The 19137-nt window shown below is 32.4% G+C and overlaps 1 protein-coding gene across 3 annotated transcripts in view; it reads left to right on the top strand.

The window, feature by feature from the left end:
• Positions 1 to 422: 422 nt before the first annotated feature.
• The window catches only part of LOC143255555 (oxysterol-binding protein 1-like), a 68646-nt gene continuing 49931 nt past the window's right edge, over positions 423 to 19137 (top strand). Inside the window, exons 1-2 of one of the 3 annotated variants that reach the window (XM_076511389.1) lie at positions 423 to 546; positions 7608 to 7775. In XM_076511389.1, the coding sequence (XP_076367504.1) occupies positions 7648 to 7775 (128 nt within the window). In that variant the 5' untranslated portion in view covers positions 423 to 546; positions 7608 to 7647. Of the gene's footprint in view, positions 547 to 1553; positions 1697 to 6026; positions 6046 to 7607; positions 7776 to 19137 lie in introns of those variants that run through there. The other 2 variants (XM_076511390.1, XM_076511391.1) reach the window with 2 other exon arrangements.

The raw sequence follows: 19137 nt of genomic DNA, 5'->3' as shown, positions 1-19137 counted from the left end.
AACCTTTTTCTTGAACACGTATGTTACGTGAAAGCTGTAACTATTCAGAATTACCATTATAGCATTACAAGAAAATAGAAAAATATAGTACATTTACACGACACGGTCATAAGACAGTAGTATCAGACTTATTGTATTTTTAACATTACCTTCTTTATATGATTTCACATGGTCTTTCAAGGATAGAAGTGTACAATAGTATTTCAACCACTGATGTCGTACAAAAACTGTGTGATTTCAACTATTACATATCTCACATATCTACTGACGACGACGCATTTTGCACAATACCAGGACTCATCCAGGCGAGTAGGATATAATTAATATGGTAGAGATAGGAAAGTATTTGTTAGAACAGTAATTTTTATGGTGTGAATATGTATATCATATATATATATATATATATATCTTCCCCTAGCGACGAACAATTACAATACAACTAGTTTACTGCTATCTTCACTGAACAGTGTTCTCGTAGTTCTACTTCTATTTAAGATTTTAACACAATAAACAACTAATATTGATCCTTGATTTGAAACAAAAAAGGTGAGAAAAGCATTGTATTTCAATCAAGTAATGAAAATGTATTACAAATTGCAATACCTAATATGATCGAGAAAACTTACTCGTTTTAGTTTTTACACGTATTGTAAGTAATGGTGTGTTATGTTTTATTTCATGATCAGTATGTGGTGTGTCATCAGTGTATGTATTCTATAGTGTTTACTGCATAGTACTAGTAGTAGCAGTAGTGGTATGGGTTGAAGAATTATTTATATTTTGAAAAATCAGCGACTAACATTTCAATATTTGGTGTTTATAACTGATTTTTACACTTTGATGCCTATTCTAAAAGACTGGAAGGGTGTGTCTAACGTATATATTTTATATTGGGTTGAGGAATAATTCGTGAGCGTTTTTTCAAGTTAAAAATATATATTCATAAATGAAACGCTTTCGCAAAATATTTCATGTCATTTGGTAGATAATTTTTTGCTCTAATAGATGGTGTGTTTGATTTTCATATGTCTTTAATTTTTGCTTTCATTTTCAGCTCATTAAATGGAATGTCAAGTGGACAAAATCGAGCATTTTCTACACCATCTGCTTTTTGCATTTAATTTCTTGCAATTTCGTTTAAAACAATGCATACTATATACCTAGGTATTACATGAAATAAAGTATCATAATAAATGTTTTGGGTGTAATGTGTTCATGCATTGAAGTATTGTATAGTCTTGCATGTAATGCTTGAATGAAATTATTTAAAAACGCTCACAAATTATTCCTCAACCTAATATATAATTTATAAAACTAGACATAGGCTATGTCTGTATACTTCATGTTCCAATTAATCATTTATTTTTATTCAACCGTTTTGTAGACTATCAAAATGGCATGACCTTTAATCATGTAAGGTATTTATGTATGTAATAATAAAATTAATATTTTTATAAGTGTGCCACACCCTTGAACTCTTTCATTTTTTACTAAAATTTTACACATGCATAAACAAATTTCTTTTACTATAGTTAATACAAGTTTCACACAATATCAAATTTTGAAACAGTGTTAATTATACACACACACACACACACACACACATATGCATAATATGGTCAGACTGGAGGAGAGTAACTTCTACATTCTCATGCTGAGTTCAAGTGCAGAACAAGTTTTTAGCACTTAGACTGAAGTAAGTACTTGTAGTTGATTGTAAGACTATATGTAAAGTTTAACTAGATTGAAGTGCCCAACTCAGACTGATTGTTAGACTGTATATTTACTTGCATTTTAATATTTGTTATGTGTAATCCTTGATGGAAATGTTTGATATGAATGGATTAATTCTGTTATTAAATCTTTTGAACAAAATACAGCAGTTTGATGTATGAACATTGGAACTTCTATACAGTTTTCTATTTTCTTCAAAGAAAACAACTGAATGATCTTGTAGCTTCTTAATCTTCAATTTTTTGACCTCATTTTAACTTTTCTTATCCCCTTCACTATGGGAAGGACTAAATATTGCACCATATTGTGTTGTTTTTGCTACAATTCTGATTGTAAAGAACTTGAAAAGAAGAGGGTGAAGGCATTTGTTTTTTTAACTAAAATATGTAGTGTACCCATTAGTAGTTCTCAGTATCAGTTGTAATATTGATGTTATTTATGTTTAAATATTTTGTGTAACTTCTGTGTTGTGAGGGAACATGTGACTAATGATGTTGATTAAATAAAAATTGAGTGCATAAATTGTTTTTAAAAAAACGTGTTAAAAAGTTGGTCTAGTTATATAGACTACAACAATAATTGTAATGTGAAATAGATTTTAGAATTTTTGCATGCAAGTTTTTCATGGCAAGGAAAATAATTTAAATGGTTATCTAATTGGTATGGGAGGCTATTGTTGAAGAGATTTGGTTTTGTAATACTGGTAGGGAAATACAAAATCTGTGTAGTTTGTTAATAATACTAGAAGTCTTTGTAATAATGCAGCAGTTATATGTTTATGTACACCTACGTGTGCATGTGTGTAGTTTAATGTTTATGATGTTTTTACATTTGGAATGAGATGTTCTTATTGTGTGTATACATGCATTTGTCACCTTTATTATTTATGAACTTTCTTAAGATGGTAATATTTAAACTATTATTATAGCTTTTGTAAGCTTATGAAAAACCTTAATGTAAATGTAATGTATAGTAAGAGTTATTTTGTTTACAATTAATTTTGTGGTGTGTTTTTAAGTCTTTTGATAGGCTAAATAACATTTTTAATTTTTATGGCCTATTTAGACAAATGTGTATTGTGCTGAGGAAAATACTTTTAATGATTATCTGATTGGTTTTGAAACTACTGTTGAGGAGATTTGATTTAGGAATGTGAATGTAATATTCCATGAATTGCATGATTAGGTAGTTGGCATTGACCAGAAGACATGCAGTTAGATCAGTTATGCTGCTAAATGTAAAAGAATTGTTATTATGGGAAACTTACTCTGCCACTGAGATACAGTGGTTAAATAACTTTATTATTGTAGTCTTTTGTGTCACTTGGTCCTGTATATCTAAGTGGCAGGGTGAAAATATTGGAAATACTGACTTGAAAGTTAAGAGTTTTTAAGCTTTGAAAGTTTAAATGTGGATATTTTCATCATCAGGTTTATTTTTTTTTCTGGTAGCTATAAACTATGGAATGAATTAATCAATGATATGGTTTATTGTGTTAGTTTGAACTGTTAACATTTCATTGGCCAAATGTACAGAATATGAAGGGCTAGGTTTAAATGGAATAAAGAAAAGTAAGATATTATTGTATCTTAGACCTTCTTCTAGCAAATATGTTATATGTGTATCTACAAACTGTGCAAAATTAGGTTGTCTCTTCAAAGTAACAGATTATTCCCTTTGTCCAAAAAACCAACTCAATCTTCAAATTTATTAAACTCTTAGAAATCACACTATTAATCCATTTGTTGCTCCTAACCCAAGAGTGAACATTAAGCAACTAAGCATGTTATGAGACAGTTTTCATTCAGAATATTAGAACTGGATACAGTGTCTGAAAATTTTTTGATCTGGTCACTTTACCCTAACTGTTATCAAGAGCTTTCAATTAGAATGTACATAAGAATTAATAAGAATTTTATAAAGAAAAAATACTTAGGTCACGAAATAAGCATATGATATTTAACTCTATTGTTTCTAAAAGTAAATAAATCAATAAGTAAAATAACTAAATTATGCTTAAACCTAAAAAAAAAAAAAAAAAAAAGAGCTAAGTCAATAATTAAAATTTAAGAGCAGGCCTAACTTCAAAAATAAAAATTCAGACAAGAAAAAACTAGAAAAAAATGCTGAACTAAAGTTAAAACAAAGAATACGAAAATACTGAAGTGAATGAAAAATGAAAGAATAAAACATCTCATTGTAAACAACTGCTTAAACAGTTTAAAACTCTAAATTTATCTTGAACCTAAGGAAGTCTCAAAAGGAAAAAGAAAATGGATGTTTCCAACATACTCAAAAAAGATGTAACGTAATATAACTTCAGGAAGTCATAAAGTAGGAAGATCTTCTGTATGTAATGGTATAATTATCTTACTCATGATTCATGTGGTAATTTTGGTAAGAACAAATTTGTTGGAAATACTTATCAAATAGTGTGTGATACTCCAGATTATACAAAGAGGTGTATGTAGTTTAATTCAGTTATTTAATATGTAAAATATGTTAAAACCAGGACAATGAGAGCCAACAGGGATCCTGGGTCAAACAATCTATTAAAGAAAACAAATTAAGGAGTATTTGAAGAAAAGAAAAGCTTGGGGGTAGCCCCTGGGGCAAGTGATCCTCTCTCCTCTCATTGGGTCAAGTTGAGACATAAACCTGTCTAATACTGAAATCACAGATCCAAGTATACTAAAGTGACAACAGTGTAAGAACATTTTTAACTTGCCAATACTAGTTCATTGATGCATAGATGATCATTGTAGCCTCTCAAAACATTACCTGTGTACTCATCAGATGTTTCAGTTTTTCAATGAATGTTACTGTGTCCAGCTTTTTTATCTCCATTGCTATGGCAACTGCTGTCAAGATATGCATTGGTTCTGATTTTACAAGTAGTCCTAAAAACATTTTACTAGGCCATTTTTTAGCTACTCAGCCTGTCCAGCAGATAATCAAATGAATGGGAATTGCCTTGTAAGCCTTCCATTATTTGAATTTTAATTATAATCATTCATTAAACAACTTTCCTAGAAGGCAGTAAATGATGGCTTTTCTTATGGGTGAGGTCAGGGCAGTGATTACTGTGCTGGACTTAGAAGCTGAAATTTCATGGTTCATGTCCCACTACTGATAGAGTATAAACTGTGTTCTACATCTTGGTGCCATGGGCTCATTATAAGAGCAGTTGTTAAATTCCAGTTTTCAACCTCACATAAACATCTGGGTTTTGTCTGATAGGTGGAAAATCCCTGGTGCATTTGGGTGCTATGAACATATCAGTTATGACTTAATATTAACAACTAGGACTGATAATTGAAAATAATTATTTAATTAAGGTCTTCGTTAATATTTATCTTATATGCGTATGTGTATTTACATGTAGGTATCAAAAGGGGAGAATTGTCAAAATGTATGTTTTAATATATCAGATTTCAAGAAGTAGGCTTTAAGTACAGAAAAGGACTGTAAACTTGGTAATAGTGTACTTTTGTTTTACTTGGTAAAAAGTATTTGCACTTTGTTCTGTTTTTTATACAGTTCATAGAGTAAAATAATGCATTTAATAGGCTTTCTTTTTAAATCAGTGTATATTGATCAGCATCAATATGACAATTTTTTATGCTCAATAGGACATGTAAATATAATGTAAATAGCTTTTGAGATACAAAAAAGTGAGAATCTTAAGGTGGTTTACTATATTACTATCCGTATAGTTACTTTAAAGTGGTAAAACTACAGTATCTGTACTTCCATATGACAACATTTTAAGACATTCACTGTGTTTAGGTTATTATATCCAACCTGGCTTAATGTTATATATATAACTGTAATTAATATGCACGTAAAAGATAAATACCTAATTTTGTTTGTCAGAAACCTTACTTCATTTTGTAAGTTTATCAGATAAAATAGTTGTAAACTTCTGAATTCCTAAAACTAATATAAAAGCATGTTCACTAGAGCATTTAATTAAAAAAATAAAGAAGCTTACAGATTTTTTTAAATAGATGAGCTTGAAAGAATTTATATCATGATAAATCATGAAAAGTAAAAATTCACTATTTGTGCATCATCCTAATGTGGTTAGAGAGGAAAAGATCAGATTTTGTGGTTTTTCATGCCAAAATGTGTAACCTTTACAAAGTGCTATCTTAGGTTATTCATTCTTAACAGATTTTAATTTTATTACTCATGTACACGTGTTTATTCATTTGTTTTATTGAAATACAAATACAGGTTGACTAAATAAAGTTCTCATACTGTAGGCATTCCAGTTTCCTTATTGACACTTCTAATTTTGAGAACTATGTAAGTATAATAAGGTGATTAGATTGAGTGAAGATATTTCATAAATGTTGCAATCTCATCCATAACTAGTCCTTTGAAACATATTCTTTTCCATATCAGCATTTTATTTTTACCTGTTATCTCAGAAGTGAGAAGTGAAGCTTATTTAGGTGTTATTAATCCTAGTTAAAATATATGTATCTCTGTACTTTAGTTTGTCTTAACTTGCTTTCTCATTTTCAGTAATTTATTTTACTGATGTGCAGTATATTATCAAACAGTTCATTTCAATCAGGTCAGGTGTTGATCTTTCTAAATTGTTTCTTGTGATTACAGTCACTGGTATACTAACAGACTAAAAATGATTCTCTGTGCAAAAGTTACTATTACATCCTATTCCTTGAAAGGTCAGAATACCATGTATATGTTATGTGCATACAATTATGGTGCTGTTAACGTGTGTGAGTGCTATTCTGTTCTTCAGTTTGTAAGTCTTCTGTAGATTCTGTGTATGTGGTATCATACATGATGAGTATTTGTATGTGTACGACTTGATAGCCACTCCAGTTACTTGTAGTTATGGTACTGAATAACCAACAAATTTGTTTAAGGCAAAATCATTTTTAATGTCAGTATAACATTACTAGTTCATTTGATTAAGAAATCATCAAATTGAGTTTCATGGTTTTATTTCAATGTTTCATGAATGTGTGCATTTATAACATTTACAAATAATGGTAAATTATACTAATTACTTTTTGGGCTTATGTTAGCCTTTGACTGGAATGGCATAATTAGAATATATTTCACCAACTCTTGGAATTTGCATTTCACAAATTTAAGCTTGTTAATACATCTTACTTAGAGACTAAAGATGTGTATAGAATAATGACATGTTATATAGGTATATCAAAATCAAAAGGTCTGCATAAGAGCTTAAACTTCTTAGCACTACTAGAATAGTTCTGTAAATTACACTTATGAAGCTTGAATTCTTGTAATTAGTGTAAAAAGAGATGGTTTGTCTGGATTGCTACTTAAATATTAAAGATCTTAAAAGTCATAATGCTTTACTAAAATGTAAAAAGATATGAAGTAATGAAATCTTTTACATATTAAATAAGGCCATTCAGGATGAGTTTTTGCAAGTGAACACTTACAAGTTATAACTTAAAATCATAAGTCATTTATTAGTTCATAGAACCTTTTATTTTTAAACTAAACATGCATGTATTTAATGCTTTGATCAAAAATATTTAATTAGGTTTCAAGTGTGGATGGTGGTTTCTTTGATAAGTGTGCTCCATTCTATGTGAAAAGCAGTGTTGCAAATTTTATGTTGAAATGATGGGTTGTACTGTGATCATTAACTGGGAAGCTTTTGTACATATACATATGACATGACAGCTGTTTCCAGCTGCCTACTTCGTGGAAGTGTGTACCTGTGTGTCTTTCATGAGCTTTTGTTTTATTTTGAAGAAAAGTTTATTTATATGTTCAACTACATTTGTTATTTATGATTTTTTTTTCCTCAATACTTACCTTTAGTAAAAAGTCTAAATAATTTTCACTGTTTTTTACAGTCAACTCTATATTTAGTGCTCTGAATTGGGAAACATCAGAATGGGTGACTTGAAGCCTCAGCAACAAGAAGCTGAGATGAAAGGTTGGCTATACAAATGGACAAATTATTTGAAAGGATATCAGAAACGTTGGTTTGTACTTTCAAATGGGCTATTGTCATACTATAGGTAAGTTTCTTTATCTTTTGAAAAATTACAAATATCTTACATTACTTCAGAGCTGGGTGATTCAAATGATTAATAGACATACTTTATTACATATGAGAAAAGATTATATCAGTTAGTACCAGAAAAAATAACTGTTTGATAAAAATATTTTTAACTTGATTTATGTCACAAAAATAATCAACTAATCAAATTCTTCATTGACTTGATTAATGGTACAAAAATATGCAATCAATTAATATTGGTGTATCTGATTATAACTGTTTTCAGTTATTTCAATTATGCAAGTAATGAAAATATTTTCATTATAATTTTTCAACATCATTTCCCACGAATTCAAGGTTCTACAGCTTAACTGATTAATGTTATGACTCGCAAATTATCGACAACTTAAAATAAGGGTTTGTGAGTATTTCAAATATCCAAGCAAGCTATATGGATTGGGTGTTGGTTGGAGCCAGACTAGCCACACAAGTTTTCATATGCATTTAGATGGTAGCTTCTTTCTATTCCCAGTGCCACCAGGTTTTGGATTGGAGATGCAGTGGTTCTCTTCATACATTTTACTGGATGTCAGTTTCTGATGGATCTGGTGTTAGTTGTTGTTAGACAAGACATATGAATACCTGGACATGCAAGGCTGGGTAATCTTTTCTTATCATGGATTGTATGAAAAATTTCCATTGTTGCCAGGGTTTGGACCAGAGACGACCACCCAATTGGACTATCCTCTTTCCTGCTATTTGCAGGATGCCTATTGAGTATGAAATTGGTGTTAATGGTATTGGAGATGTGTATATGGGGGAGATAGGTTCTTGGTATGGAAGCTTTTCTTCCCTACTGGAACCCGTTCTTTTTGGGATGAAAGGTAGTGGACTCTCTTCTTATTGCAGATCTGATGTGCAATTCCAGGTGCCATCACATGTTGGTTGAGACTGAACTCCCATTTATGGGCTGTCATTCCCTTGCCACTCTGTACCAAGAGTTCCCATTATTTCTTTAGTTTTTTTTAGGTCTCTCCATGTTTCTACTCTTTATGATGGCACATCACTAAAGGGTGAAGAGTATACCTGGATCACAAGTGATGCTGTCCCCCAAAGGTGTCTTGTTTTTAATTCCTTCTCACACATCATTGTTTTCTTTTGGGCATTTCCTATATGAGAATTGTTTTCTCATTGGTCTTCAATTACTTCTATGTGGGATTCTTGCTTTTTATAGTAGAAGCAAGATATTGTATTGGAAGTTGACACCTTAAAGTAAAAATTGTTTCTGATAGATACTTATCTTCTCTCACATTTCTTAACCATCCTTCACACTTCCAATTTGGTTTGGTTTGATCAGTTTCTTTCTCACTTGATGTGGATTCCTGTAAGAGGTGAGGAGACCTCCTAGGGAAGGTTCTGTATTTTCAGTTTATTTCCGCTTGGATCTGATCATCCATTCACATATGTGCTGGCTGTGTGTGGTGACCCATGAAGGGAAGGAAGGTCTTATGCTGGTTGAGTGGTGTGTGGGGCACACCACTTTGGCCTTGACTTCTTGTAAATAGTTGGCCTTTGGGTGCTCCCTCCCCTCAGGGTCAATTGGATGCCCTTTTCAGGCTAGGGTCAACTGAACACAAGTATTTGGCACTTTCAGTGAGTATTGTAGATATTTGGTCTGATGCTGGTGTTTGGGTATAATGCTCATGAGGCCCTGGTGTTGCTATAGTGTCTCTGTTAAGCATTGTAGGATTCCATGATGAGTGGGGTCTGTGGGCACTGAATAATTTACATTTTATTTTGGATTCTTAAATCCCTGAAAAAATAAAATAAAAACAGTTAGCTGGGAAGCTACAATGTTTTGAACACACTTTTCTCCAATCACTATTTCTGTACCTTGTTTTCTCATTATTCATTCTTTGACTGAGAAATAATTGGGACGTATGTCTTCCTTTTTTAATTAGAAGGGTTTAGAGAGACTTGCTGCTCTCTACTGAATAAGCAATGTTCTGGGGACATCTTGGTGGAAACAAAACACAGCAAATTCCTGAATTTGAAGGCCATTGGGGATATACCCATTGTAGATACTCTCCATGTTACTTTGAATTCCTTCCAAGGAGTGATTGTTGAGCGGGATGTACAATACATCCCTGAGTCAGAAATCCTCCCTGATTTCTCCAGTCTAGTATGACTTATCTTTACTCCTAAAGAAGTAATTATGCTGCCTAGCAATGTTCTTATTTTGATATTCACATTTCCATGTCCACCTGCCACTGTTAAGGCAGGTTATCTCAACTGTAAGGTATGGTTATATATTCCTAACCCTCTCAAATGTTTTCAGTGGAGGTAGTATTTGATTGTATCTTTCAAACAGCTGTTTATTCTATACTCAAAACCTTGACACATTTCCTATAGTATCTTCATTTGTGTTGGTTTCTTGCCTACCAACAGGTATAGAAGGCTCATAAATGGGCCTGGGATACCTTTCTTAGGTGTACCACTCTTTTGTAACTGCATTGTTTTCCAGCAGATTCATGCTTGGTAGGTCTGATATGAAAGCCAGAATGAATCCTGGTTTATAACCAGTTTCTCTTCTACTGCCAGGTCCAAAGTCATATGGAACAATATTCAGATGGTCAGTGGTAGGTATATTTACCATTTCCTTTCTTTCTTGCCCTCTGATGGCCAGGAAGTTAGTGACTTACAGAAATTTGGTGATACTTTTGGGGAGTGCTTTGCATATATTTCCAGTGTTTTTATTTCTTTTCTTGCTTTCTTGACTGTCAAGTTGCAAGCAGAGAAATCACCTTTTTCCTTTTCTGTGAGATGCTGTGCCATATTTACTTTGCTTCTCTTGCTCTTCTTCCAGTTGTATTTAACTGGCTATGGTAGGAGAACATTTTCCTGATGCTTGGTGCAAGGTTATTGTTTTACCTTTTTCTAAGCCTGGGAAGGATTCTAAGATTCTTTCTAATTATCATCCAATTGCTTTGATTAACTATCTTTGTAAGTTCTTGGAGAGGATGATTAATGCTTGTATTGTTTGGTTTCTTGAATCAGAGAACTTTCTCTAGCCCACCATGTGTGGGTTCCATTGACAGTGTTCCACCGTGGATCACCTAATTTGACTTGTAGCCTTCCTGAAAAGAGAACATTTTGTTTGTCTTCTTTGCTCTTGAGAAGGCATATAACATTGCTTTAAGGTATGGCTTTTGCAGGACCTTCTTTCATATGGATTGTGTTGTCATTTGCCCATTTTTATTCATAATTTTTTTAAATGACAGACAATTCAAAGTCAATATGGGTTTGCCCTTTGTGTTCTTTTGCATGGATAGTTGAAGTCCCTTAGAGCAGTGACTTAAGTGTTACACTTTTCAGTGTGAAAATCAGTGCTATTACTCCATAACTTCCTCCTACAATTGCTACTTTGTGTCCGTAGGGATCAGAAATAGGAAGTTGTTTTAGCTGAGCTACATATTGATCACAGTTTTTTAACTAATTATTTTCTTTCTTTTGGTACTGACCTACCAATGTGTGACCTTTATGTTATTTATGTCACAATTGTGTACATTTTATTGTTGTGTCTTTTCAACTCTGAGTGGAGGCACTGTTTTAGACATGTTTTCTAAGAGTTTATCAGTGACATTGGACAGTATCATAAGTGATGGTGACATTCCCCAACTTGATTGTGTTTTTAGCTTTTTATGGGCCATAGATTTTTTAAGTTTATTTTACTGGATTTTTTCGTCTTTGTTTGGTTTTTAACTTGAGATTATTTTATTTTTGACATTTTTGCCAGTTGTTTGTTGTAGATAGCCTATTTACTTTGTGCCAACCAACCAACTGATGAATCTTGAAGTGGATAACATGTACAAGATTAGATAGGGTGCTAGTTGTGATAGGGTTAGCAGCACATTTCTCTAGGTGGAGGGTTTCTACATGCTTTATAATTATTTGCATGTTAGTATGCAGAAATAAATGGGAGTATCAAGGTTAGTTGTGAGCAAATGTTTGTGCCACTAGAGGGAAGTACAAATTAAGAAAGCTTATAAATATCTATTGGAAATACATTTTCAGTTTAGGACAATGTTAACTTTTCATGGTCTTTTAAGTTTTAAATAGTGGATGATTGATATATTTTAAGCCTGTAATTGAGCACCTTAAAAATAAAAATAAATTCATTACATTATGCTAAGTTCTGTTGGAATAATTCACAGTTATAGCACCTTTCAGTGATTAAAAAATTATTCTGAGTATATTTTGAAAACTGATTCCTGTTGCACTAACTTTGAAATTTCAACTGTAATGAAAAGAAATCATCTTCATGTGAAATGATAGCTTAATTTGTGCATTCTTTGTGCAAGGAGTTAATGTAGATACATCAGATGTTTGAAGGAACAAGAGGGAATCCTCAATAGCCATGATGCTTCAAATTATTTTAGGTGGAATTAGAGTAAATCAGTCTATCAGATGTTTTTTCCTTTTTATTTTAATTCTGTTTTTGTGCCAGTAATACCAGTTGTGGAGTGCATGTTTACTTGATTTGATTTTATTATTCATCAGGATCTCTACTAGCCTGTCCTCAAGTTGAAATATTTTTATGCAAGATTAGAGTAAACTGATCTGTGATACCTTGGGCATGGTCATGTACATCATTTAGAAAGGTTTGACCTCCTAGTCCAACACTATAATTAGATATCAACTTGGTCAAGAGATGATGAAGCTATTAGCTAAAAGTTTGTACTTGAAAAAAACCCAACAAATATTGAAGGCATTCTATTAGCTGCTGTGCAGTGGCTGAAAAGCATTAAGTATGTGATATTCTTCATATCTATGCTGATGTGAGATCAGCTATCAGTGAGAGGATAAAGAAAATTTAAGTTATTTTTCTTCATGGAGATATGTTATGAAAACTATATTTCATAATACATGCTTGTTTTCTGTCTGTCTGGTGTCTTGTCATTGCAAGATGTGAGGAAATGGCTGAACCAATTTTAATGAAATTTGGAAGATGGAACCCCTAACTTCAAGATTTTTGATATGTTGAAACCAATGCCAAACATGAGTGATTTTTAATGGAATGGATATATTTATTGTTTGTGTGTATTCAATAAACCTTCATTATGAATGTTCTGCACCTTCCCAAAGAGGCATGGATATAGTTGCTAGTTTTTATAAACTTCAAAAATATAATTTTGTATATAAATTTTCTTTTCATAAAAATTAGTTGAAACTCAGCATTTCAGTGGAAAAGATTTCCCTCTTTTAGCAATTGGTGTCACATGTGAATTATAGTACATTATATAATATTACATGTTTTAAAACTGTAGGTGTAAATTCACTTTGTAGTAATGTTGGATTGAAGGAGGTGGGAATGAAATAGTTTTAGTTAATAGAGTAGCAAGCTTTATTTAAGACTATTTCATTGTTAAGCAGGCAGACCAAAGGGTTTTGTATTTTATGCTTTCAGTTACAGTAAACAACATTTTACTGCTTAAGTGAAAAACAAACTGAGGAGAGAGTTTACTTTTCATGGAATATGGTGGTATTACCACATTAAGAGTAAAAATACATGTATATCCAACAAGTGACAACAAAACAAGAAGAACGGGTGAAAATCTCAATAGATTGAATTTGTATCTTAGGACAGCTGGTATGGGTATTAACAATTTTATGAATAAAGCAGAGAACAATGTTTTGACCTTTTTAGGCCATCTTCAAGTTAAAAAAAATGCTGTTCTCTGCTTTATTAGTAAAAGTATTAATACCCATACCAGCCATCCTAACATACATTTTTAATTCCAGTGGGTTTTTCGTCATTACGAATTGGTTGAATTTGAATTGTTCAGTATGCTGCTGGTTAAGATGATATATGGTAAAAATACTTTTTGATAAAACTACACATTGTGAGTTCATTAAAAAACTAGTAATAAAGCAGTACCTCATATTGTAAGGAAAACATAACTACTCTTCAGAAATATTAATAGGTAAATTAAGACTTAATAGTCAGAATATCACTGAAGTATGTGAAAATAGAAAAAGGTAATTGTTTTTGCATAAGTTTTACATCAATTTTCAATTAGTTTAAGTTTTCAAACCACAAAGTAAAATATAAAAAGATTGAATATTATAAGTACAGTTAGAAATTGATTTGTCATAATTGAGACCTTATCCTTGATCGTGAACTTCACACTTCAATTTGATCTATGTTATTATACAGCATGTTTTGTAGTTTAGACATCAAAACCTAGTAGCAGATTAATCTAGAAGGGGTCTTAATGCTATCCACTAATGTTGATACAAATCAATTAAAATTACTTGTAGGTACTTGGGACATTAAAAAATAACTTTAAGGTGTGTGTACCACAACAAGTAACTCACATGTATACACATAGTTACAATCAGATGATATGTTGGAATTAAAAGTCAACTTCCCCATTCTTTTACTTTAATAGCAAAAGCTCTGAACAACTCCATGCCATTACACTACAATGCAGGTAGCTTGTGTGTTTCATGGGATGTGATTTTCTGGATAATCTAAACTTCTAAGTGAATTAAGACTGTACATGTTTTGAACTAGTTTTACTGGAGTTCCTATATAACATGCACTGTTCTTGACATTCATGTTTGAAGCATCATCTTGTCTTAGTATTTATCTTTTCCAGTACCTACATTTAGTTAGCTGTTGCACTTATTTTTATCAGTGGGAAATCAGTTAAACAGGTTTTTGTTTCCTTTAGTCATCAATAGTTTATTTGTTTGATAAGATGTATTTTGAATCAAATTATTCTATACTAATTGTAACTAATTCTCTTTATATGCTATCAGTAACATTAACTTTGTCCTAAATGTGTGCAAAATGCATTTACATGATTGCCCGGGCTTCAGTAAGTGTGAAGGCGTATAATGCTCAATTATTTGAGTTTACATACCTTTAGTGGTTGCAACATAGAGGTAGCACATAGTGTAGTTTTACACTTGACAACAATCATACCTACAAACAAAACCTTTCATCCCGTACCTCTGTTCTTGTGATTTTGGACAACTGATTTAACTCAAGAGTCATTTCTCCAGAAGATCAATTTCTATCAATGATCTTATGATCTTGGCTACTGATTGAGCCTACCATCATATTCTAACAAATAGACACTCACTTTCAGAACCTCTGTTTACTTTGCTTTAGACTTTCTCATTTAAGCCCATGTCCATCATATTCAGTTGTCAGTTTGTTATGCCTGTTCAAGCTGATTTTGTACATAGCTTTTAATTCCTCTTTTGGATTCTCATATTTTCTTTCTTTGGTTATTATGATGTCTTCCAAGCCTATTTCATTTGTTATCTTCTTAACTGCTTAGTTCTTAGGGCTGTCACAAGTACTCCATTTAAAGCGTTGGCCACCTGTTCACTCTACCATCTTTCTCTTATCAAATCTTTTCTTTCTCTCTTGTGGGAACTTTTTCAGTGATATTTTTGCATTGCACAGCTCTTACACTCTTTACTGTAGTGACAGGTTAATACTATTGCTTGACCACTTTTTCTCCACAGAACTAAGGTTTCTTGGGAGAGTAATTACATTTTATCAAATAAATAACCTCCCTTCTTTTTTCCTTCCCATGCAGTCTTTCCAATCCAGACCATCTCCTTTATCTTGTACTGGTTGTTCATTGTTATATTATTCATATTGCCCTCTTTCAAGGCAATTGACAGCTCTTTTTCTTGTTGTAGGATTCCTTTTTCTTTAGTTAATTATCTCTTACATCTTTGAAACATTTGGATAATGCACTTCATCCAACTAATTCTTTTATGGGTGATGACACTTTTAATTTTCTTTTTTGTCTTCTTTCATCATATTTATCTTACAGCTTTTCTTACCTCTAGTAGGGGGTGATGTGGATGACTCCTGATGCTCTTATGTCACTTTACTATACCACATTATAGTTTCATCTCTTTAGCATTCTCCCCATGCTAATTTGACCATTTCATTTTCTTCTAGTGGAGCAAAGAAAGGATTCCTGTTTCCCCCAGTACCAAGCTACTAGGGAAGTCAGTACAGAGAGTTCCCCTTTTGGAATAATGAAATCCTACTGGTGTGAGATAGTAAATTTACCCCTCAGTCATAAGTAGAGTTGGGGTGTCACCTGGAAATGTAGTACAGGTCACCTTACTAAATTATGAATTATGTCATTTCTGGTGGCTGGTTATGCCAACCAGATGGGTCTTGCATTTTTGTTGGGAAGCTGGTGTGTGATAATTTTCCCTGAACCTATTTATTCTGATAAGTATTTTATGTAATATCTCTTCAGTACTGTATGAACTGACTTACTGTCTTAACCACACTACACACATGGTCAACCTCATGGATAGTGGTATGTAACACATTAGCAACTTTTGCTCTAAATCTTTTATCAGGCTAAGGCTATTACCTGTATTCTTCCACTGAGTGATTCCTGAAGTGTAACATGCTCCATGGGTTTTCCTATTATGATGCTATAAAGTTAGAAAGAAGCTCAAATTTTTAATTTCTGGCTTCCTTCACTATCTAATCAGTATGGGGTTCTATCTTTAAATTATGTGGAGACAAGAGGCTCATTTATGAAGTTAACATTTTCTTTGCCTGAAAATATATTCCAGAAAGAAACTCATCTCTCCCTGAAACCTTTCATTCTTCCTCCCAACTTTCAGAGCATTTATTTTGCCTCATCAAAAATGTGGTGTTTTTTTGAAATGCATGTGCTCACTGGATTTTCTGTGTTTGGAGTATTTGTTGACATATAGTCTGAAGGTGATTTATGGTAAAAAAAATACAAAAACACCTCATTGTAACCTCATCTGTAGTGAAAAATCTTCCCTCTTTTTATCCATTCCTTGACATGATTTCATAGTTGTTCATTTCTCTTTTTCATTTATTCTTTGGTTTCTCCTGTGCTTTACTATATGAAACTCGTACTCAAGACAAGTTTGACTTCACCTGATATTGAGGTTTCTGTAGAACAGTTTCTCAAATGATTGCACACCTATTCTAACATGCCTCATCCTCTACTTTTAGTTTACACTTTTTTCCTGGTTTAGCTTAACTTTTATGGTGCCCAATTTTTGCACCTTTATCTTTTTCTTAACACTCTCCTGCATTACGTTTCATGACATCGCCTTAGGTCTGAGACACTTCATTGTACTCAGGAGGGGTGTTCCAGAAAGTTTTGCTCATTACTTTTCACCACATTAGCCTATACTACAATTTCTGTGCCACCTTACTTGGTTTCTCTACTGTTGGGACTTGTTGGGGTGGGATGTTTTTCTAGCTCAAAATGCCTTATTTGTGATTATTTTGCAATCTTTATTTGGTTCCATCCCTTTGCCATGAGGACTTCAAGAGTGTTCTTGACTTACTGAGGACACAGGTCAAGGTTGCCTATCATCATAATGTATTCAAAACAAGCCAAACATATATAGAAAAATTTGTTACACTATTGTTTATCACAGTCGTATTCAGAACAATAAATAATTGTCTCTTTTTTCTTGTCAAAGTCCATACAGACTTATTCAAATTATTTTAAAACACCCATTGACAAAATGAATTATTATCCTTATACTCTGTTTTTATAATACAAGGCTGTGATACTCAATTTAAAGTCACCACTATAACTCAAGATGTCATGCTATATGGGTGTTTCCTTTGGGCACTTTCTGAAGGGAGCTTATCTAGGTTTAAGGTTTACAGTAGCTTTCCCACCATTATATTGTGAAATTCTAGTTATTTTGTGCACAGAAGTAAGGCATTGTTTCATAAGTTAATGTTTTCTTTGCTTGAGAATGTATTTGTGATAAGTATACACCTTCACACACTTTTTTACCAATCCTCCACCTTCTAGTGTGCTTACTTTTTGCCTCTTCTAAGAATGAACTTATTTCAAGCACAAGCCCTTATGGATGTCAATGTACAAGGAGGTTGTGTTGCCCCTTCTGTTGATGGTGGACTATAATCACATTGTGATGTCTTCACAAACCAGCAAATTTTATGTTTAACACATAATTTTTAGGTGGAAGTTAGGTCAAGCCTTGTGCCATGCAAGTCTTATAGACAGCTTCATGAGGGATTAAGCTATTTTGTGTATTTTGTGTAAGTACATTTTCAGGTAAAGAAAATATTAACTTTTGAACTGTTTTCTTAGCTGAGAGGAAAAGGATTTAAAATCTTTTGTTATAAAATATTATCATTCAACAATAATTAAGACCCAAATCTTTTTTTTTTAAACAAACCATTTGTTAGGTTTTACATTTATAATACATTTTCATTCAATAACAGTTTTGAGGTTGTATTTTTTCTTTTGTTGAAAGTCATGTATTACAGAAATATTTTAATTGAAATACATTATTAGATGACTGATTTCTAAAACTTTAGATTTAGGTGAAAATTTGTGTTCTTAACATGTTAACATGTTTATGAAGAAAACTGTAACAAACTTTTAATTCAATAGGTCCTAAATTAGAGCTAGGCAATTAGTGGAATTTGCTAATCAATTATTTATCAGGTTCATTAATCAGTTACATTTAACAAATAATTACTTTCTTTAGATGTCTAAGAAACAATAAAAATTAATATATTATTCTAAAAAAAATAAAATTTAAAAAACTGTAGAGCTAAAATCAATTTTGATATCTAGAGTGGGCAAAGCATGTATTGCCCATTGTCTAGTTTTGGTGCTTAATAACAAACATAATTGTCATATTTTATTTTTTAAATAGTTGTTAATCAAAATAGTAATAATTTTAAAACCCTAATTTCAATCACTTGATTATCTTCTATGTGGACTAGGGTTCCTTATTTTCAGACCATAGGCCTTTTTTTTGTGTGACTAATCTCATTTTGTTATCCTTTTAACTTGCAGTGTTCCACAGGTGATGCCTCTGATATCAGGTTTGTTGTCACTATCCAAACAGATTCTCTCAACAAAACAGATTTTGCATTGCAAGGTTTAGTTGGATTGCCTCTCATTTTATAGCTCTAACTGATGAGTTGGCCTCTCATTGAATTACTAAACTATTGGCAATTTGATGCCCAGTATTTTGGGCAGTAGTTGCTTTCCATCTGGACAGGATTGGATTACCACTCTCAACCTTCTCTCCATTTCATGTTGCTCAGGGTACAAAATATGATTTATTCCAACCCATTGTCAGATCTTGTTGATTACACCAGATTTTAGGCTACATCTGGGTTTCTGCTTCTGGTGTCCCTTTCAGTGTGTCTATCTCTACCTTTTTTTTTAGGCTTTCTCTGTGGAGGCAGCTGTGATCAGATATGCTGCACCAGGCTATCCAGAAGTTCAAGTTTCTGGCACAGAGGTTATGCTTGCTTTCACACAGCATTGGGATTTAATTTTTAAGGC

Source organism: Tachypleus tridentatus, chromosome 7, assembly GCF_004210375.1.
Source record: "Tachypleus tridentatus isolate NWPU-2018 chromosome 7, ASM421037v1, whole genome shotgun sequence".
Classification (NCBI taxonomy): Eukaryota; Metazoa; Arthropoda; class Merostomata; order Xiphosura; family Limulidae; genus Tachypleus; species Tachypleus tridentatus.
Note: the sequence above shows the minus strand (reverse complement) of the source record. Positions and strands in the feature narration are given on the sequence as shown.